Raw genomic sequence first — 24,613 nt, forward strand, 5'->3', positions numbered from 1 at the left:
ACAGTGGCGTTGTTCAATGAGGCACTTTATTGGAGTATTTCATCCTGGAGAAGGTTTTAATATTAGATGGGGTAGGGCAAGTTCAAGGTTTAAAGGTGCAAGAGGAGAGTGTGTTCCAAATACTGAATACTATGGATGTCAGTAAAGCAGTGGAACTGGATGGTATTTCCCCACAGGTTTTGAGAATGTGCTAAAGAACTGACAGCTCCTTTGACCTGGATTTTCAATGAAAATCTGGCTGCAGGAATGGTACCCAAGGAATGGAAGGGAGGTACGCCATTGAATAATGGCAGTAGCAGACTATCTATTTATAGGCCAGTTTGTGTATCATCAGTAGTTGTAAAGATTTTGGAAAAATTAGTGGGGGACTATATACAGCATTGGGCAGATGAGGGTAATGTTATCTGTGAGAATCAACATGGATTTGTTAAGGGACAATCTTGCTAAAGTAATATGATTGCCTTTTATAATAAAGTGACAAGAGCAGTTGATGAGGGGAAGGCATACACTGCCATTTTTTTGGATTTTGCAAAGGCATTTGACAGTGTGCCATATGATAAGCTGATATTTCAGTTACAGCACATCTGTTTAGATGTCGGATCAGTCAACTGGTCAAATTCAGTCAAATTAAGGATTGGCTGTCTGATAGGTATCAGAGAGTTGTGTATGGTGGGGCAATAAAAAGGAAGCCACTTATAAGTGGGATTCAACAGGGCTCAGTACTGGGATCTTTATTGTTTAACCTTTATATCAATGACATTGTTAATGGACTGCAAGGGGATATTCAGGTGTTTGCAGATGATGCAAAGCTGGGAAATGTTATTAGTAATAGTACAGTTGTGGCAGTTTTTTAAGAGGATTTGAATAAACTAGACACAGATGGGCAAATAAATGGGGGTACTGGTTTAATGCAGCAAAATGTAAAGTCTTTGTGATACATCGACGGGAAATTGTATACTCAATTGGAGGAAGTAGGGGAGACATGCGATCTGGAGGTGATTATTGATAGGAAACTAAAATTCAGGGGCCATATTATAAAGGGTGCGAGGATTACTGCAATACTGAGAAGGATGCTGACCTGCAGAGATAGAAGAGTTATCATTCCGTTGTATAAGACCCTGATCAGACCAAACTTACACTATTGTTCTCAATCTTGGTCTCTAGGATTTGAAGTGGATAAATTAACTGTGGAAAGGGTGCAGAGGTGGATAAGAAAGATGGTTTCCAGACTACAATGTTAGTTATGAGGATCGTCTGAAGGACTGTGGACTGCAAAGTTTGGTAGATGGAAGAAGGAAAGGTGACATGATTGAGAGTTTTAAACAGTTGAGAGGCAGTTACAGGGTGGATACTGGGGAGTTCTTTCACTTGGTGGAGCAGCAGGAAGGAGCAATCATAAGAGGCCATCCCTGGAAAGTACGAAAGGAAGCTGTAAGTATGAGGGTGAGGAGTGGTTTCTTTTCATAGAGGGTAGTGGAACCATGGAATGCATGGCCTGATAGCGTGGTGAGAGCAAGAACCGTCAATGAGTTCAAGGAGTGGTATGATAGACTGTGTGTTTCCTAGGAGATACATCCTGCGATGATTCTCTTGACTCCATGAGGACTGAATAATAATAATAATAGTAATAATAATAATGTATTTATTCAGTTGATATCCTACCATACAAGCTTTGCTCATTCTATGTCTATATCCATACTGAATTTGCATCTTAACTAAAAACTTTTCTCAAATCATTTAAGTTGAAATGTTTTATTTGTTCTATATGGTTCTCCATTTAGAATGTAGCTGATATTTTACTAGTGTTTGCATATTTTATCTTCAAGTCCTATAAGGTGAGGGATGACATTTGTAGGGCTGCCCTGGATGTGAAGGTTGTTGCGCTTTGTCCAACTAAGGAAAAGAGGTGAATAGTACCACTCACCTGTTTTAATCATTCCCTAGACAAATAGAGGAAATATTACAGTATGGCATACTAGTTAGGTCATTGTCCAGATGAACAAAAGCACCTGGAGAGATGAAGAAAAATAAGCTACTGGTGTCAATGATGTATTAAAGAATATAATAATATTTAAATGTGAAATTGGGCTGAGATCAGAACTTAGTATACGCGTGGATAGGCTTATGTGTTCGTCAGACTTGTTGTAATAGATTTCACAGTATGATATGAACACAGATGGATAAGAAAATAACTATTTATTAACTTAAAAGCTAATATTTCGCTGGTATTATATCCAGCATCTTCAGAGCACACAAAACAAAGTTTGTTACAAATGCAAGACAACCACAATCCGGTGTAACAGTGGGGCTAGTATAAGTAATTGCAGCATGCAACACATGACTAAAGTGCTAATATGGCGCCATCTAGGTTTTAAAAAAAAAAAAAAAGTTCAAAGTTTTGAAATAGTAGTCCAAATGACAGTCTTAGAAAGTTTGAAAAAATGAAATAATATAAAAAATAAATAAAATAAAATAAAAGTAATAAATATTAATTTGGTCTTAGGATGACTGTTTCCCAAATCTTTGGTAGATTTATACAGCCATACTTGTTAATGTTTGGAGTATGTTTTAAGGCTTCTGTTGATTCCAGGAACGATCTCTCTGACTTGTAGAAGCTTCTATGCATTACTTTTGTTTTTTTCCAATTGATCCTGTGTGCAGGGGTATCCAAAGCATGGTCTGCCAGACCCAACTTGCCATAGCGAAAGTGTTGGATATATTTTTTTTGTTCACTGAGGTGGATGTCCACAGTTCTTCCGTCTGTCCGTAGTAGGCTTGATGGCAAGAACAGGGCACTTCATAGACTCCTGGATGTGATAAAGGCATGCATTTGTCCTTAGGTGAACGGATGAGAGTTGCTAATTTTATATAAGGTTTAAATACTGTGCACAGTTGGTGTTTTTTTTAAGCACCCTAGATATCTTTTCAGATGTGCTTTAATGTATGGGATGGTGATAGTTTTGTTGTAATCTTCTGTGGTAGATAGAGGGGATTTATGGGTAGCATTTATTATGTTATCTATATTATGGGGATTATAACTATTGGTTAAGAAGGTGTGACGTAGGTGAGAAAGTTCAGCAGTGAGAGCAATGTCACTGGAACAGATTGCTCTAGCTCTATGGGTTAGTGTTTTTAAGATACCATATTGTTGAGAAGGGTGATGGTGTGATTGTTTGTGTAAGTATCTCCCTGTATGTGTGGGTTTTCTATAAACCGAAAATGATAGGAACCTTCTGGAAGATGTGTGATCAGTGTGTCCAAGAAGGGCAGGCAGTCATTGGCTTCTAGTTCCATTGTAAAGTGGATTTTAGGGTGCTGGCTATTTAGATGCACTAAAAATGTATTTAATGTGTCTGGGCCGTGTGGCCAAATAGCAAACACATCATCAACATAGTGTAGCCAGAGACTAGTTTTGAGAGTGGCTGTGTTGATAGCTAATTTTTCCAGATGTTCTATGTAGAAGTTGGCTAAGGGGGGAGAAAGGACGAACCCATAGCTATCCCATCTAATTGTTTGTATATTTTCCCTTTCCATGTAAAATAACCTGCCTGTACTGTGAATTTAGTAAGTTAAGTTTCAATCAGTGGTACATTAGTGAATAATTGAGGTGATATCAAAACTCACCATTAGGTCTGAACTATTTAAGGTGTGGTTTTCTAAAATACTTTTTAGGTGGGTAGAATTTTTACTAACCACTTACACAAACAATTCTCCCTCTTTTGTTAAAAATTCTACTTATCTATCTAAAATTCTATTATGTTAAAAATTAAGCTTATCAGGTATAGCGCGTGAATTTGGGCTTGCAGCATCAACAGTAAATACCACAGTAAAGGATGTCTCACGTATAAAAGAATATATTAAAGGAACAGCTAGCATAAAAACAACCATAATAACAAATAAAACATGAAGGTTCACCAATGGGGGCGCACTAATGGAGATGATGATATGAATGGAGGACAATTATGATACGAATGGAAGACAAGATCCAGAAATGTGTTCATTTGAGTCTTGTAAGAATAGAGGCTAAGGCAAGAAGTTTATTTGAGGACCCAAAGAGAAAATATCCTGAAGGAGCACAGTCATTTCCTACAAGCTATGGTCACTTTGCATATTTTAAAAATCATGCTGGCTTTTATAACATGCATGTATCTAGCAAGGCTGCTAGTGGTGATACTGAGGCAGTCAAAATTTTCCAGAATGGGTACAAACCATGATCGACGAGTGTCCATATGTGCCTGAGCAAATATTTAATATGGATAAAATAGACCTGTTTTATAAAAAAAAATGCCATCTCACACCTGTCTTTCCATAAAGGAAAAAACTATTCCAGGACACAAAGCAACGAAAAACAGATTAATGGTTTTTCTTGGTGGAAGTCTAGCTGCAACATGCAAGTTGAAGCCACTACTTGTTCACCACTCCAAAAACCCACAAGCTTGAAAGGCATCACCAAAGCAATGCTTCTGGTTCATTATTGATCCAACCAGAAATCATGGATGACTCTAGACTTATTTGGAGTCTGGTTTATCAACTGTTTTATTACTGAAGTAGAAAAATATTGCATTCAAAATTACATTCCCTTTAAATACTGCTATTTTATGCAATTCTCTTGGCCATCCAGTTCATCTGGATGATTTCCATCCCAATGTAAAAGTTGTGTATCTTCCACCCAACACTACATCATTACTGCAGCCAATGAATCAGGGTGTTATAGCAATATTCAGTGCACACTATTTATGGAGAACATCTGCCCAAGCAATTGCAGCAATAGACACAAATCCAGGAATAACACTTAGGGAATAATTTTACAATATTTATCATGCAATAAGGAATATTGCAAAAGAAGGGGAAGATGTTATTGTGACGTTTTTGAAACCAGCATGGAAAAAAATCCATCTGCAATTTGTTCCTGACAACTGAAGTGTCTGAGCCAAATGGATATGGTGTAAAATGTAAGTATACTGTATTGAATACAGGATGTTTATAATTTTTTTTACTATTTAATATTTCTGCATTGCATTACATGTTTATTTTTTGCATAATAAACTTTGTTGCATTTGACACAACACAGAGTAGTATGAAAGGTTGGGGGAAGGGGGGGGGATCTGACTTACATATATTTCGACTTGCATACAGACTTTTGGAATTGTCTACTTATGTATGTTGAGGAATGTTTGTGTGTGTGTGTGTGTACAGACACATGCATGCACACAGTGGATCTATTTTAAGCCCCTGATCTATGAACCCCCTAAAAAAGACAATAGTGCAAGGGGACTGGAATACAAAATGAAACATATATAAATTTTCTTCTGTTTTGTTGGACTAAGAGAAACAAAACAACAGGGATAAGAAATTGACTGAATTTGCTTCAGAGATCTCACTATACTCACCCACTTTTTCCACATATACAGTAAGGCACAAAACGTACATTACGGAACTTCGACACCCCCCTTCAGTACATGTGCTATGAGATATGCATTCAACTACATGCACATTAATAAAAGAGCATGTGTAGAATCTATGCCATTACATTTATCTGTAGCAATAATGTTGCTAACAGCTAAATGGAAGAAAAGACATTTATTGTTGAGCATTATTTTTATTCATATGGAGTTGGTAGAGCAAATGCTCACAAACCAAGCCTACGACATGTTTGTGAGCAGTTTGTTGACCATTTCCATAAGTATGTCCCATGCATGCGTCTGTACAAGCAATAGTATCATCTTTGCCGTAATCGAGAGGTTATGACATACCAGGAATGTTCTACTGCAATGTAAAGGGCATTCATTGAGACCATGAACTGTTAACACAAATGAGAATCACAGGTGTGTATGTGCATGCTGGAGAAAGTGATACAGGATTATGCTGCACTGTGCAGGCATGCTGGGCAATGACTATAAAGATCTGTCCTTCCTCCATAATGTCTGGTTCTTGGACAAAGTGCATTTACATCCAAGCAGTCATGTGTACAGATGAACTTATAGGTTTCTTGGTTTCTCGAGACCTGAATTCATACAAGAGAAATCGATTCACAGTGAGAAGGTTACCACATGGTGTGCAGTTTTTGGCCATGGAATAATTGGGCACTACTTCATAGAAGAAGGTGGTGTAGCTATGACCTTGAATATCAAACACTATTTTGAGAATATGTTGGCTCCATTCACCCAGGATTTGCATAGAACGTGTCATATAAAAACATTCCATTTCTTGCACAGGTATTCCATCTAGACAGGGCAACCTGTCACACATCACACGGTACTAGAGCCTATCAGAACATTTCTCTGGGAGGGTCATTTCAAGATTCACAGAATTCCTTTACCCTTCAAGTTCTCCTGATCTCATATCACTAGATACTTTCATTTGAGGATATGTTGCAAGAATGAGTGTACCACCATGAACCACCTTCAAACCTTGATGAACTAATGGATAAAATTACACGATAAGTCCACCAGATGTACAGACCTCTGTTCACCATGACCAAGAACATATGCACTACAAAACCTGTTTTGAAAGAAAAGATGTCCATTTCGAGCATGTATTCTACTATCATTAATGCTTTATTCAACCAATATTCTACTGATATTTATGGATGTACATATCATGTGTAAACATATATTTCTTTTGTTAATAAACTTGTTTCGGTACTCTATTTTTTTTTAATTTTTTTCGTGCCATGCTGTATAATAATGAAAATGAACTCTTATTTGTCTATATCCATCTGTATGAGCATGTAATTAAATCAATGTTCTGGAAGAACCAGGCATTTATTGATTACCTGCTCATAAAAACTAAATAAAAAACCTGTATCAACTGAACAGGAACTAGACCATCCTAGCTGTTATATAACACATTCACACCATTCCTCCCTTTATAATTTAGTTTCCGTGACTCTCTGTGTTAGGTCTCATACCAGTTATTAGTTTTTCTAGACTCCTGTCGCCAAATGCCTTCAGTATAGGCCGTCTCTCTTATACAAATTCAGTCTTCCCTCAAACTCACTCCACACATCTAAAAACTCACATCCATTCCTACTACACAGTCTATGCATTGAATCGTTTGCCATCATAGCCCTTCTTCTTAATTCATTTTTATCATAGTGAGGTAAAATATGGACGATTTTTGCTTTCTCACTCTTCACTCTCGCCTCTTCCAACAACCCTTTCATGTCCTCTTTCATACTGAACTTATCGCCAGTTAAGTCGTTAGTACCTACTACAACTATGATTTTGTTTACTTTTCTTTGTTTTTGAATTACTTCCTTTATATTCTTAATTTTCGCTCTAAGAAAACTCGAAGTTATAACTCACTCATCAATAGCATGTTTTATTATAGAGTCACCATACCAAATAACTTCTTTTTTTTACTAACAATGTACTTACCTAATTTCCGTTATTTCCTGATTTACCTGTTTCCATGCCTTATTGTTTTTTATTTTCCTGTTTCATTTTCTTTTTCTCCCTGTTCATTTAAACACCTCTCAACTTTTTGCAATTCCCGCATCATCTCTCTGATGATCTGCTTCAATTTTGCTATTTTGGAGGTTTTCATTAATCTCGGAGATGCCTTTGACGTAAGGTATGGGAATCCTATGGACTTCTTCCTGTCTGGTTTGATGTGTGGAGAAGTGACTGATGATTTTTTGAGCTGTTTTAGGATTAAAACAACTCTCCACACATCAAACCAGACAGGAAGAAGTCCATAGGATTCCCATACTTTATGCCAAAGGCATCTCCGAACGTCTTTCTAAAATTATGAAGAAATAGAATTTTGCCACTACTTACAAACCTATCAACCAAATTTACAACTTACTAAGATAATAAGCCGAAAGGCTATTTTACCGGTGAATTTGTTAATTGAAAGGGAGATGGTAAATCCCGTTTTATTTTATAGCCAGGTCCGAAACTCGGATCGAAATCTATAGAGTTTCATGCCGAAAAAACTATCAGCCAGCCCAAGTGTAAATGATCACTTGGGTAGTACAACACTAGGGCAACTCCATGCAAAGGTGGAGCAAGATCCATCACTAACTTTAATATTCTCTCATAATGTAAAACCCAGCTCCTAAGAGATGTATATATATTGTTTTACATTATGAGAAGAGGTCACTACCCAGACTGGTTTCAACCTTTTTTGAGGTCTCATCAGTGAGTAGGCAGACCTGGAATATCAAGGTTTTTAAGTGAACACGAACTTACATACCTCTACTATCATATTGCCGAAGTGGTGCACTCCTATATTGTTAATTATTGTTAATTACTAAGATAATAAGCCGAAAGGCTATTTTACCGGCGAATTTGTTAATTGAAAGGGAGATAGTAAATCCCGTTTTATTTTATAGCCGGGTCCGAAACTCGGATCGAAATCCATAGAGTTTCATGCTGAAAAAACTATCAGCGAGCCCAAGTATAAATGATCACTTGGGTAGTAACTTGGGCTCGCCGATAGTTTTTTCAGCATGAAACTCGATGGATTTCGATCCGAGTTTTGGGCCCGGCTATAAAATAAAACGGGATTTACCATCTCCCTTTCAATTAACAAATTCGCCAGTAAAATAGCCTTTTGGCTTATTATTTTAGTAATTAACAATAATTAACAATATAGGAGTGCACGACTTCGGCAATTCGATAGTAGAGGTATGTAAGTTCGTGTTCACTTAAAAACCTTGATATTCCAGGTCTACCTACTCACTGATGAGACCTCAAAAAAGGTTGAAACCAGTCTGGGTAGTGACCTCTTCTCATAATGTAAAACAATATATATACATCTCTTAGGAGCTGGGTTTTACATTATGAGAGAATATTAAAGTTAGTGACGGAGCTTGCTCCACCTTTGCATGGAGTTGCCCTAGTGTTGTACTACCGAAGTGATCATTTACACTTGGGCTGGCTGATAGTTTTTTCGGCATGAAACTCTATGGATTTCGATCCGAGTTTCGGACCCGGCTATAAAATAAAACGGGATTTACCATCTCCCTTTCAATTAACAAATTCACAACTTGTTACCTTCTCCTAAGGACAAACTCTCACCTTTGATGTTGCCTGGCATTTATGAGATTCCATGCTCATGCAAATTTTACTTTGGACAGACAGGTAAGTCTGTTCAGAAATGCATCTCAGAACATCGAGACCACATTCGTCTCTTTAAACCGCAGAAATCTGGCCTCTCTCAACACGGAATAGAAAATCCAAACCATAGGATCCATTGGGAAAAATCTAAACTTTTACATAGATCTTTATATAAACATGAACATTTATACAAAGAAAGTTCTGAAGCCCTACTACACAGACCAAACTTAACCGCAACGATGTTCTTACTATTCCTAAAGTATGGGAAATCGTCATACAAAATTGTGTTCTTTTTTTTTTTTTTTTTTTTTTACTTTTGTAACATGTTATGCATGTTTCGTAAGATTCTATTGTAATCATGTGCTCTAAATGTATGTTATTCCTATTATTGTTTTAAACTACTGTACTGATGATGTCCTAAGATACTTAGGATGAAATATTTACAATTAAATAATTTTCACTGTGGTTAATACGTATGTTTCTTTTAATTATGATCGCACCACAGGTTTCGTTATTTAAAAAAAAAATATGGGAAGTTAACTACCCATAATGAATCTTTTGACTCCATGAAGGTCTCATTATGATAAAAATGATAATAACTGCAAGATCATATACTAATTATAAAATATGCACACAAAATATCTGTATAATAATTAAATAAGACACTGGGAACATCAAATAATACAAGATGATGTTGAGAGTAAGTGTACTTACTTTTTAAATTGCGGTATTAATTCCCTAACTTCAGTAGGTCTTTTGTAAAAAATGAATTTTAATAGATCTCTGTCATGCAGAATATACACCTGAATAATAATAATAATAATAATAATAAATCAGTGTCATTTCATATCAGTATCATCATTTATTATTATACACCGTATTTACATATATATTATAATAATACATTATTGTAATGTACGATTACAATACATAATAATAATAATAATAACAACAAACATACAACCTAGAGAGCTATTAATGGTCACTCCAAAATAATCTTCCTTAAAGACTATTCTCAAATAGATATCATTAAAGCATAAGTTATAGCTGAGTGTTAATGAACAGCTGAGGCTGGAATAGTTGAATCATTGACGTACACACACTGTATATCTAAGGATAACTGAGGAAAATCCTTGCCTTGAGAGAATGTAGTGATGAGCATGATCAGACTTTATTGCTTCTCTGTGTAAAGCTATATGATAATAGACAATCATGAATACAAAAAGATTACAGTGATGTAAAGAAATAACAGAAATGGTGTGATGTAGAAAAACCACAGTTCATTTAATGATATTGAAAAGGTTAGATACATTTACACATGAATTGTAGACTCAACTATACAAATATTATTCAAGAAACAATTATCATTATTACTATTATCCTTGAACCTCCATCCCATTCATGTGCTGTCTCCTATCCAGGAGGTTGACTGCAATGATGTGACTTGTGGTTGAATACAGGTGTAACAACATGTGGTGAGGACCCTATCTCTTCCACATATTATTGTAAGTATTCATGGCCGTAAATCCACACATGTCCATGGGGGCCAGTTTGCCTGTTCTGAAGGTTGAAAAACCAGAGTTTCTGGATGAAAAAAAAACCTCTACCTACATATGAGACTGGCTAACTCACCTTTAGTTTTAAGAGACCAGATGAAGGTTCCTCACATCATGGACAGGACTGAACCCAGGGCTTTCTGACCAAAGGACTTCGTCTATACTGACTAAGCCTATGGAGGCTCAAACTTCCATGCATGGAGTAAACGATTCATCATGGAGGTTTCCTCCATCATGCCCAGAGCTCATCGTACCAATGGCTTAAATAAATTCACATTCTCTGCAGACATTACACTCTCGGGGGAATGCATTCTAATCATTCACCATTCTGCATGGAAAAAAATCTTCTCACTCCTTTTCTCACATCTCTTTTATAGAGCTTCTAGGGATGACCTGCTCTTTCCCCATTCTAGGAAAAATTACTTCTTCAACGTTAATCTGATAAGAACCTCTTATCAACTTATACATCACATCACATCTCCTCCTCCTCCTATCCACTAGACACTGTAAATTGCATCTTTTCAACCTTCCTTCATACCCAACATCTAGACACCAGAAACCTTGATGAGTCTTTGGACTCCCTGGAGGTGTCAAATAATAATAAAAAAAATAACCACCTTAGTCAACTGCCTCTGGACCCTTTCCAATCAAATCTTCATTCTTTTGAAAGCCAGGTGACAAAATATGTGCATAGTAGTCCATTTGTTGCCTAATTAAGGCCATATAAATGGAACCAGAATCTCCTTACTTCTACAAGTCAGTGTCCTCTGCATCTTTGCCAGAATTTGTGTTGTCCTCACAGTTTTATCAGTGTCCTCTAAATTTTAGACCATTATCCCAGATCTTTTATTTCTTCCTCCTCCTTGAATATATTCCACCAAGTGTATACTTTGTGTTCCAGCTTTGTTTTCCAAATTTTAAAACCTTACACTTTGCAACATTGAACGTAACCCCACTCTGAAGGGTAAGAAAATGAAAGTCAGAAAACAAGAACCAAACCTTGGAGCCTTAATGGGAAACTAAAAAAAAAAACATTGACTGATTGGTCCTCTCATCCTAAGGAAACTATATAACCTTGAAATAACAACTGATTTAACATATGAGAAGGGGTGATATGATAGATATGTATAAGTTGATAAGGGGTTCTTATTAGATTGATAAGAGTTCTTATCAGTTCTTATCAGATTGCACAGTACTTCCTAACGATTATAATATGGATTCTCATGTATGTGAAACAAGTCATTCAAATTCATTCCTTTTAGACTGCTCAGGTGTGTTAACAAAATGCACTGATAATAGATTTTCTTTACTAAATGTCAGTGACTTAAAGGAATGGTGGCTTCCATTTGCTGAATCATTATCAAATGATACATGGCAGCAAAGAGCAGAAATGTTTTCTTGAAGCACATAGGCAAAGATATTTGACTCTTGGTTTTACTTAGATTGTCAACCTAGAGCAGCTTACAAGTGTTCCACATGTCAGTAAGATAATATTCTCTGCTGAAGTAAATAAACCATATGAAGAAACTAAAAAGTTAAATGTTTCACTACTGCTGAAATAGAAATTATGGTACCAAATGAAATTCCTGGACTTTATGGTCTTGAGCCTTTGGAACTGATAAAATTCCAAAGAAGTGGTAGTGATGGTTGCCTGAATTGTTAGAGGTCCATTTAGATGAGGTAAATGGACCTCTAACAATTCAGGTTTATTAAGTTTCCTGATAAAACTACTAGATACACAATGTGGAATGGTTGCTAGATCCAGCCAATTTTGGTGAAGCAGAGCAACAGTTGATCTATTATGATTGTCATGCCTTCCTTGTCAAAAGTTAAAGCAATCACTATTTCAAGATTATATGGTTTCTTTAAGTAAAATCTTTCAAAACTTCTACAAATTTTTACTGGAAAAACTACCTTTTATATCAAAAATAGTTTGGCTTTAAAATTAAAAATTAAAGATCTTCATCTTCAAGAGTCTGAAATAATGGTTTCCTTTGATGTTGTTTCACTGTTTGCAAATATACCACTTTCTTAAAGTAGTATATATGCAAATCTGATTTCCCTGATGACATCATCAAATTATTCAAGTTTACTATCAATGCCAGTTATTTAACTTTCTATAATCAATTATTTCAGCAGATCAAGAATATTGCAATGGGTAGTCCTATATCACCTGCTTTGGTTGATTATTTTATGGATCATTTAGAGGATCGGATTTCTAACACCATTCCGCCTTCACCTTACATTTAGCTATGTTTTGTGGATGACATTTTTGCAATCTGGTCTCTCTCTGAAACAGAACTACTTCAATTTTTGAATAAATTTAACTGCTTATATACTTGAATCAAGTTCTCTATTAAATATTATTATTATTATTGCATAACACTTCCAGGGAGTCCAAAGACTCATCGAGGGAGGGCACCTGCTCTACAACTATCCATCTCCACCACTTAATTAATTCTCCAACCGCAACTACCTTCATCATCTACACCAATGCCATTTACCGCTGACCACCACCACCACTAGTTTTTTCAAAGACAATGAAAAACATCCATGCCCATGGTGGGATTTGAACCTGCAGCCATTTGACTGGAGAGCGGATACCCTAGCCACTCGGCAACTAGGCTGGCATGAATCTAATAACTGGTAATATTGAATTTCTTGTTTACAGGAAGCTGTCATTTACAGACAGATGTATCCACACAACTTCACATCATCCTTCACAAAAAATAGCTATTATCAAGAGCCTTGTGCACCGAGCATGCACAATTTGTTCTTCTGTCTCTTCTGTTAGAAGAAATAAATAAAATAAAACTTATTCTATTAATTAATGGATACAGTGAGACCTTGATATAGAAAATATTTGATAATTTTTATCCCTCTTCCAAATTGCAATCTGATGTTAAAAGGATCAGCTTACCCTACCTTAAAGGAACATCTGAACAAATAGCAAGGACCATTTGCAGATATAATTCATCACCTTCAAGCCAGCCTGGAAGTTATCTTTCTTCACAGATACACTATCAACACTATCCTTGTCTGGTGTTTAGCAAAAACCATGTGCTTGTAATTTTTGTTACTTTGGACAAACTGGACATTCTGCTACTATTAGACTCCAAGAACATCAGGATTGTATAAGACTTTTGGAATCTGAAGGTTAAAGCCTTGCTTCTCATGCCAGCCACACTAGACAGTTCGTTCACTGGAACCATATTAAGATGCTACACTATAGTATGTTCAAATCTGATCATGTATTTTTTGAATCGTGTGAAGCCCTACACCACCATCCTATCTTAATTGGACAGAATGTATGCCTATTTCTAAGTTTTGAAAAGTGATTGCTGTTAATTATGTATAATTTAATTAAATAAATCAAATATACATTTATACTCATGTCTCTGAATCCTCACAGTGTTTCCTCCCACTGTACAGCTGCGACGAGACACGTGATTTTATATGCATACTGTATGACTTGTTCATGTATTCATATGCAGGCTGTTTGAAAAGTTTGGTAAATTTCCAATAGGTGGTGACACAAATCGTTCAATCATACCAGTGTCAGCACGTATCATTTTTTTCATGACCCTTGCCAAAATTTTAGCCATGAGTGATGTGTAGTTCTCTTTTGGCAAACATTTAAAATAACCGTGTTCACATTTTTCATAAAAATGGAGAAAAACAAGTTCAGTGTGCAGTGATAAAACACTTTTATTTGAAAAAGTGGAGGGCCGTGCAGATCAAAGCTGAGTTACATGCAGTTCTTGAAAGTTTTTTTCCATTTGGTTAGACTATAATAAATTTAGTTTAATCCTTTATCCAAGTGTAAGCACACAAAGTTTACACCTGAAGTATCTTCAGGACTAAGGCAATTCATGGTAAAGGTGGACCAAGCTCTCATCACATCATCATCACAGCAAAGCACATCTCCTTGTAGACATGTATAATGCTATGCATTAAGGGAAGGGCCACTACCCAGACCGGCTTCAACCTTTATTGAGGTCTTGTCAGTGGGAGCAAGACCCAGAAGTGGTGATACTAAGGTAGAAGCAATATCTTCTAACATCTTTCTCTAAATCCAGAGTAATTTAATAATAAGGTGGTACACCTTTTGGCAACTCGTATAGGTAAATATGACTTCTCCATTGCTTCTGCCTTAGTGTCACCACTTCTGGGTCTGGCTCTCACTGAAGAGACCTTAATAAAGGTCGAAACCAGTCTGGGTAGTGGCCCTTCCCTTAATGCACAGCATTATACATGTCCACAAGGAGATGTGCTTTGCATTATGGGAGATACTGAGACAAGGAGTGATGAGAGCTTGGTCCACCTTTGCCATGAGTTGCCTCAGTTCTGAAGATATTTAAGGTGCAAACTTTGTTTGCTTACACTTGGATAAAGGATTAAACTACATTTAATATACATGCAGTTCATGGGGACTTTGCACCAGCATTAACGACTATTTATTTTTGGATAAATGAGTTTAAACACAGTCGTAAGTCCATCGAAGATGAAGCATGCTCCGGATGCCTGACTGAGGGCACTATGAAGGAAATGATTGACAAAATATATGGTATCATTATGGAAGACCACTGAGTGAAAGTGAGTGAGTTGTTGAGATTGTAAGCATCTCAACTGAATGGGTGTATGATATCCTGCACAAAAAATTGCACATGAAAAAACTGTGTGTGTGTGTGTGTGTGTGTGTGTGTGTGCACGATTAGTGCTATTATTGTTGACTGTTGATCAAAAATACATGCGAAAAGACATTTCAACACAGTGTTTGGCAATGTTTAATCACAATTCGCAGGATGAAAAAATTCAGGAATTTTTGCATTGATTTGTGACTGTAGGCAAAACTCGAATCCACCACTACAGACTTGAGTCCAAGCAGCAATCAAAACAGTGGACAATGCCCAGTGAAAGAGCACTGAAAAAAGTGAAGACTATTTTGTCAGCTGGGAAGGTGATGGCCACTGTTTTTTGGGATTCCCAAGGAATTATCATGATACACTATTTGGAAAAGGATGAGACAATAACAGGAGTCTATTACGGGTCATTGTTGGACGGTTTAAAAGAAGAACTGAAAAACAAACAGCTAAGATTGGTGCACATAAAAGTGCTCTTTCATCAAGACAATGCACCATCCCACACATCGGCCATCGCAATTGCAAAATTGAATGAATTGAGGTTTGAATTGGTTCCACATCCATCATATTCTCCGGACTCGACACCATGTGTCTTCTTCTTGTTCCCAAACTTAAAAAATTGATCCAGCGGGAAAAAGGTTTCATTGAACAAGGATGTCATCAAGGCTGTTAATGACTATTTGCACAATTTGACAAATCCTACTTTTTAGATGGGATGAAAAAATTGGAAACTCGCTGGACCAAATATGTAGACCTCGATGGAGACCATGTTGAGAAATAAAGATGATTTTTTCCAAAAAAAAATGTGTTTAACTTATTTTTTTACCAAACTTTTCAAACAATCCTCATAATTTAAATCTTGTTATCAGTTCTGCCTTCTCCCTGAATAAAGCTCATGACATATTGAGCAAAATATACATGTGAGTAATAAATTCTACTTAGGTCACTCTTACATGTGTGAAGCCATTATTTAAAACATTATACTGTGTAACGCATATGTCTTTATTAAACGTCTTGGAGTAGAAATCAATATTTGAGGTAGAAAGAGCTATTAAATGTCTAATGTGAAAAGTAGGAGTAGACAAAAATCATCCAGAAGTGCTAAATATACAGAGGTACAAAAATTTTGCACTGGCTGGAGAAGAGGGAATATAAAAGGATCTGTAGTACTGTGTCAAGTATTTCTCTGGACGCATTATCATATGCATTTCCAGATGAAGTACAGATCCTTTTATTATTATTCCTGACACCTCCAAGGAGTCCAAAGACTCATCTCGGGAGGACACCTACAATGTCTCAACCACTACACCCGAACCTCTACTACGAATAATCTCCATCAACGCCATCTACCACCCACCTCCACCACAACTGGTATTCTATGTCTGTAAATTGCGTGTGTTCTAAAGGGCCGATTTGTCTGTATGCAGGATGAAAAACCCAAATTTCCGTGAGAAAAAACCCTGCTACCTCTGTATGAGATCGGCTAACTCACCTTCGATTGAAAATCGTCCAGATAAAGATTCCTCCCGTCGCAACGAGACTCGAACTTAGGCCTATTCCAATCGAAGGGCGCAATGTACCTTTGTTCTTCCAATTGCACTATGGAGGCGCTTATATATTCGATTATATATTTGATTAATCATATATTCGAATTGTACCTGAATATATAAAAGCTTTCAAATATATAATTGAAAGCTGTTCGAATATATTTGAAAGCTGTTCGAATATATTTGAAAGCTGTTCGAATATATTTGAAAGCTGTTCGAATTGAAGGAAATACAGAAAGAATTAGTTTGATGTAAAATGAGGTGAAATAGAAAGGTGTACATTATCTCCATTCTCATTCAGCATCTGTGTGGATTACATAAAAGAAAGTGACATTAAACCTGATATTAGAATCAGGGATATCAAACTTAATTGCGTGGAAAGACTTAGTTGTTCATCACACATGTTGAATTGGATTTTAATGGTATTGATGCAAAAACAGATTGATAAGAAAATAACTATTTATTAACTTAAATGTTAATATTTCACTGGTATTATATCCAGCATCTTCAGAGCACACAGACAAAGTTTGTTACAAATGTGAGACAACCACAATCCAGTGTAACAGTGGGGCTAGTATAAGTAATTGTAGCATGCAACACAAGACTAAAGTCCTATAATAAGGTGCCATCTAAGTTTAAAAAAAAATGTAGTCCAAAGGTTTGAAAAAAATAAAATAAAATAAAAATAACAATAAATAAATATTAATTTGGTCTTAGGATGACTGTCTCCCAAATCTTTGGTAGATTTATACAGCCATACTTGTTAAGGTTTGATGTATGTTTAAGGCTTCTGTTGATTCCTCTCTGACTTGTAAAAGCTTCTGTGCAGCACTTTTGTCCCCCCCCACCACTATCTACCACAGAAGACTACAGCAAAACTATCACTATCCCATACATTGAAGGCACATCTGAAAAGATATCTAGAATGCTTAACAAACACCAACTGTGCACCATATTTAAACCTTATGTGAAATTGGCAACTCTCATCTGTTCACATATGGAGAGAATCACTCCTTTATCACATCCAGGAGTCTATGAAGTGTCCTGTTCATGTCATCAAGCCTACTATGGAAAGACAGGAAGAACTGTGGAGATCCGCCTCAACAAAAAATATATCTGGCACTTTCTTTATGGCAAGTCGGGTCTGGCATACCATGCTTTGGATAGCCCGGAACACAGAATCAATTGGAAAATAAAAAGTACTGCACAGAGGCTTCTACAAATCAGAGAGGTTGTTCCTGGAATCAACAGAAGTCTTAAAACATACTCCAAACCTTAACAAGTATGGCTGTATAAATCTACCAAAGATTTGGGAGGCAGTTATCCTAAGACAAAATTAATATTTATATTATTTTATTTTTTTCAAACCTTTTCAGAATTTTCAAAGACTACTATTTGGACTACTATTTTTTCAAAACTTTGGACTACTGTTTTTTTTTTTTTAACTTAGATGGTGCCTTATTAGGACTTTAGTCTTGTGTTGCAAGCTGCAATTACTTATGCTAGCCCCCATTGTTACACCGGATTGTGGTTGTCTCACATTTGTAACAAACTTTGTTTGCGTGCCCTGAAGATTGAAGATGCTGGATATAATACCAGCGAAATATTAGCTTTTAAGTTAATAAATAGTTATTTTCTTATCAATCTGTGTTTGCATCAATACCATTAAAATCCAATTCAACAAGATATCAAACTTAGTGTGCTGCTTTATGCATATGATGTCATACTCCTAAAAATATAACAAATTTGGCATAATAATCAGCAATGAAAAGACCAAAACTATGAAAATAAGCAGGAATGTCAAAAATTTCAACTGTTCTCAAAGGAAAACCTACAGAAAATAAAGTAAAATATAGCTATTTTGGCCCAGTTTTTAGTTAGTTCGTTAGTGTATGATGATACTATGGCTGTGAGGTCCTCGGAGAAGGTATGGCACCATCTTATGAAACTAATATAATACTACTGATTGTAAAGGATTTTTTTTTGTGAATTATGTATGTTCTCCCAGGTTTGCCTTTTGGAAGCATTTTGAGAAAAATCAGGTAAGTGAACAGATGGCATCAATGGCAGAATCAATATTAAAAATGATTATATTATGAAACAACTTGATATTATTTGCATTCAAGAATGCATGAGAGGAGCTAACCTTAGATGTTATGGTCACTTAAACAGAATGGGAGAGAAAGGGTTAGAAAAAACAGGTATTTGATACCAAGATGGAGAAAAAGAAGACCCAGAGGAAGTTGAAAATATTATATATGACAATTTTAGAGTGCTGAGAAGTGATAAATTAATTCAGAAAATAAAATAAAATAATATAGAAAATAATATAAACCTAATCATTTAGTACAGTAGAGGACATAGAAGAGGATAGCTTAATTGTGAGTGAGCAGGAGGTATTTGAAGAAATAAATAAACTTGATGTCAATAAGGTGATAGGATTTGATTACCTATCACCATGCCTCTTAAGGGAATGTTCCTGGGAACTGGTGGTAGCATTGGCATGCTTGTTTAATAAGATTTTGCAACAGCACAGGTTCCAAGGGAGTGGTAAGAAGGTAAAATTGTTCCACTGCATAAAGGTGGTGATAAAGCTGTAACTTCAAATTATTGGCCAATCTGTATATCTGGAGTTGTGGTGAAGGTGCTAGAGAAAAGCAGGATATAGAATTGGTTTGAAAACAGTGGTATTATTTGTGGTTATCAGGATGGGTTTGTTAAGTGGAGATCAAGTTTCACTAACTTACTTATGTAGTATACCAAGGCGACAAATACCTTGGACAGGGGAGATGAATATATAGTGGTGTACTTGGATTTTGCGAAAGCTTTTGATAGACTACCACACGACAAGCTGGTAAATAAATTGAAACGGATTGGATAACAGAATTCTGAGTTGGATCAGTGACTGGTTGTCATGTATCAGAAAGTTGTACATGGGCGTACAGTATCCCGAAAGAGAAAAGGTCACTAGTGTTGTACCGCAGGAGTCAATTTTGGGACCACTGTTGTTCAATTTTTATGTAATTGATATTGGGATGGGTTTAACTAGTGATGTGCAGCTGTTTGCAGATGATGCAAAACTGGAGAGAGCAATGCAGAATCAAGTGGATGTTATGGTCTTACAAGAGGACTTGAATAGACTGTACGAATGGGCAGGTAAGTGGAACTATCAGTTCAATGTTGCAAAGTGAAAGGTTTTGAGAGTTGGTAAGCAATGATAGGATGCAAAGTATACACTTGGTGGAGAAACTTTAAAGGAAGAAGAGGGAATGAGGGATCTATGAATGACGGTGAACAATGATCTGAAATTCAGGGGCCACACTGCACAACTTGTGAAGACATCATATTGGATAATGGCAATGATGCAGATGATCCTGACATGCAGAAATAAAGAGATTATGGTGCCATGGTATAAGCCCTTGATCAGGTTTCATATGGATTATAGTGCACATGAGACCTGATCAAGGTCTCATGTGAACTATAATCCATATGAGACCTGATCAAGGTCTTATACCATGATCAGGTCTCATATGGATTATAGTGCACAGATCTGGCCACCGGGTTTTCATGGTGACAAGGATATGTTGGAAAGTGTACAGAGAAGATTTGCAAAGATAGTCAGTGGTCTTTGAAATGTGGAGTACAAGGACAGATTGAGAGAATGTAAATACTAAAGTCTTGTGAATAGGAGGAAGAGAAGGGGGATATGATTGAACTGGTCATATAAGCTGGTCAGTGGTTGTTATCAGGTTGACATGTAGGAGACTTAATAGAATGGGAAAGGGGTAGAACAAGAGGCCATCACTGGAAACTGTATAAGGAGGAAGTGAATAGAGGAGTGAAGAGTAGGTTTTTTGCATGGAGAGTGGTTGGTGAGTGGAATGCATTACCTGAGTGTGTTGTAAATGTAGACATATTGAATCAATTTAAAGCACAGTTGGATGAGCATTGTGTGCAACAGCGTGTACCTCCCATGATGTGTCTCAGATTCTATGCAGTTCAGATGTTAATAATAATATAGAGGAATATGCATGTCCAAAATCAATCTTGCTGAAGTGTTTCTTCTATGAAAAAATTTCCCCCAAAGTTGACAACAATTAAAATCACACAATGTCTATCACATACCTCTCCTTAAATTCATTCACTGTTGGAGCTCACAACTACCTCAGGCAACCCATTCCACGCATTCAAAACTCTCCAAGCAAAAAATATAGTCTGCACATCCTTACTACCAACACCCTTACAGAATACTCATCAACAAGTTTTCAATACTCATCATGTATTGAAAACTTTCTTTAGTGTTTCTATCTATCTATTGTAATATGCCTGTCAACTAATCTCTGCAAGCCACGCACCTTTAATATATCCTCATAGAGAGCATTCTGTGGCACTAGCTTGGACACTCATCTCTGTATCCTCTCTATTACCTCCCAATCCCAAAAAACTGAGGTTACCAAATTTCTGCACAGTAGTTAAGATGTACCCAAACCTAACCTTAAAGAGAAGAATAATAACCTCTCTATCTTTACTTGTAAGGTAAACCAGTACCAAAGGATGTCTGCATTTTCTTAACTATTGCACTCTGCAGTTTTGCACTGTCAGCAAACGAATGAATATTTGTTTGCTGACAATGGGAATGATAGAAGAGGAGAGAGTAGAAACAATCAGAGAGAGGAAATGATTAGAATGTGAGGGAGTGCTAGAACAAGGAATAGAGTAACGCCAGGATGGCAGGTAAGTAGGGAAACACAGAGAAAGGGTTAGAGGAGAGAGAGTGAGGCATGCAGGGAAGCAATCAAGGAAGAGTAGTAAGAGATCTAATGTATGGAAACTCGATGATCTGTGGTGTGTAAGATAGGATGCCAATGGAGTGTTTGCCTGGAGGAACGAAAGAAGGTGTAGCTTTGCCAATTAAGCAGGATGAAAGGGTGGATGAGATGATTGTGATGATGGGCACAAATGACTTGAGAGGCAGTGTAAATTGGGTGGTGAGAGATTCGAGATTCATGCACAAAAGAAAACGTAGAGAGGAAAGATAATATATGTGTGTTGCCCAGGTATGATAATGACAAGTTTAGCAGAAGTGCAGTGATAATGAATAGCATAATAACCAGAATGTGTCAGAAGAGAGGATTGAAATATGCAGATGCTTGGAGGGCATTTGAGGACAGAAAGGAATTGTATGCAAGAGACTGCTTGCATTTGAATGAGAAAGGATGTAGGCATCTGGAGAGATTGCTGTTTTCTGAACTAGTCGGTGTGTCAATGCAGGAAAACTAGAATACCCAGGATGGATGGTAGCAGGGGTGGCCTCCTGTGGGAATGGGTGCTTGGGAGAAGGGGGGACAACATCAGGTAAGGCTGAGCCCAGTGGAGTCTAGAGGGGATAATGCTAGGTATAGAAACAGTAGCTTTTTTATGCTTTATACTAATGCCAGAAGTATCCAGAATAAAGGGGAGGAGCAAGTGGCACTGATAGCTTCAGCCTGACCAAAGATTATTGGGATCTCAGAGACATGATTGACAGAAGATGATATAATAACAGGAATAGAAGTAGCAGGGTACAGCATTTTCGGGAGGATAGGAAGGGAAAACGTGATGGTGGCATACTGCTTATGATAAGTGATAACTTATGTCCTCTAAGAGGGGGAGGCCTTTAGAAGGCAGTGACATTAATGGTTTTGAAAGCATATGGTGGGAGTTACAGGTGGGCAGGACAGGATATTTAGTGGAGTGCTGCTACAAATCAAAGAGCACAGAGAATGGAGAGAAGGAGATGTTAAGCCAGTTGAGTTGGCCATGCAAGAAGAATGATTGTATGGGAGATTTTAACAACAGCAGTATAAGTTGGGAAGAGGAAATGCATGTAGTAATAAAGAAAGAGAATTTCTAGAATTATCGAGGGACAAATGTCTTAGGCAACATGTAATAGAGGGAACAAGAGGTTCAAGAATTTTGGATTTGGTTAGAGCTACTAAAGAGCTGATAATAACTGAGATGACATCTTTACTGCCAGATGGGGAGAGTAACCATGGGGTTTTGACTTGGAAGATGAATAGACATGCAGGAATATCAAAGAAAAGGGAACGTATGTGGAATTATAACACAAGTGATTATAATAGTCTTAGATATCAAATTAGGAAATTGTGAAGCAATATTTGTTAGCAGCAATATTAAGCTGTATTTCACGAGTGAAGAAGAGGACACAATCTGGTGTAAAGTGGATGATAAACAATATCAAACAGGAACTGCAGTTGAAGACGAGGTTATGGAAGAGATATAAGATAAGGGAAGGAGAGCAGATGCAAGAAGAATACGATTCAGGCCAGAAGAAAGACTAGTATGGAGAGGAAGGCAAAACTGGAATATGAAAAGAGATTGGCACTAAGATCCAAAGAAAATCCTAGGGAATTTTTTAGATATGTGGCCAGTAGGAGGAGAAATGATTGTGGAAGATTGACACTGTGGGATAAAAATGAGAATACAGTGACTGATGCAGAGGACATAGTGGAGTTGTTCAATGAGCACTTTATTGCAGTATTTTTATCCTGGAGAAGTAATTTTTAATACTTGAGGGGATAGGGCAGGTTTGAGGCAAGAGGAGAGTGTGTTTCAAATACTGAGTACTCTAGCTGTCAATAAAGTAGTGGGACTGATTGGAATTTCACCATGGGTTTTGAGGGAATGTGCTAAAGAACTGACAGCTCCATTGACCTGGATTTTCAATAAAAGAATGTCATGGGCTCAGGAGTGGAAGGAATGTAAGATAGTGCAATTGCATAAGGGCAGTAGCAGACTGGAATTGTCAAATTATAGACCAGTTTGTGTTATTCATTAGTTGTAAATATCTAGGAGAAGTTAGTGAGGGACCATATACACCGTTGGGCAGATGAGGGTAACGTCATCTGAGAGGGTCAACATGAATTTAAGTTAAGGGGTGCTCTTGCTTAAGTAATATGATTGCCTTTTATAATAAAGTGACAAGAGCAGTTGATGAGGGAAAGGCATATACTACATTTTTTTGGCTTGTGCAAAGATATTTGACAGGGTACCATATGATAAGCTGATATGTAAGTTGCAGCAAATGGATTTAAATGTCAGATTAGTCAAATGGATTCAAGACAGGCTAAATGATAGGTATCAGAGAGTTGCATATGGTAGAGCAATATCAAGGTGGCAGAAGGTTACAAGTGGGGTCCCACAGGGCTCAGTACTGGGACCTGTATTGTTTAACCTTTATATCAATGACAATGTCAGTGGATTGCAAGGGGATATTCAGTTGTTTGCAGATGTTGTGAACCTAGGAAAGGTTATTATTAATAGTGCAGATGTTGAAGTCCTGCAAGACGATTTGAATAAATGGACAGATGGGCAAATGAATCAGTCAGTTTACTATTATTATTACGTGACACCTCCAAGGAGTTCAAAGACTCATCGACGGAGGGCACCTACTCTACGACTCTGTCTGCACCACTCAATCCACCAACTACAACAAACCGCAACTACACTTACGCCATCTACCGCCCACCACCACTAATATTTTCACAGACAATCACAAACATCCATGCCCACTACGAGATTCGAACCCGCTGCCTTTTGGCTGGAAAATGGATATGCTAACCACTGGCCAATCAGGCCGGCAATGCAGCAAAATGAAGTTTGGTATACATCGATGGGAAGCAGCATACTCTGTTGGATGAGCAGTGCTGGAGGAAGTAGGGGAGGCAAGAGATCTGGGGATGGTGATGATTGATAGAAACCTGACATTCAGGGAACATATTGCAAAGATGGTGAAGGTAACC

At 37.0% G+C, this 24,613-nt stretch overlaps 1 protein-coding gene across 1 annotated transcript in view; it reads right to left on the reverse strand.

Moving 5' to 3' along the window:
* The window catches only part of Cad74A (cadherin 74A), an 850,889-nt gene that overhangs the window by 184,954 nt on the left and 641,322 nt on the right, over positions 1-24,613 (reverse strand). Inside the window, exon 33 of the mRNA XM_090396473.1 lies at positions 9,780-9,868. Within this exon, the coding sequence (XP_090252599.1) occupies positions 9,780-9,868 (89 nt within the window). The remainder of the gene's footprint in view (positions 1-9,779; positions 9,869-24,613) is intronic.

This window comes from Typopeltis vanoorti, chromosome 8 (assembly GCF_054136105.1).
Source record: "Typopeltis vanoorti isolate ZY-2024b chromosome 8, IOZ_Tvanoo_1.0, whole genome shotgun sequence".
NCBI lineage: Eukaryota > Metazoa > Arthropoda > Arachnida > Uropygi > Thelyphonidae > Typopeltis > Typopeltis vanoorti.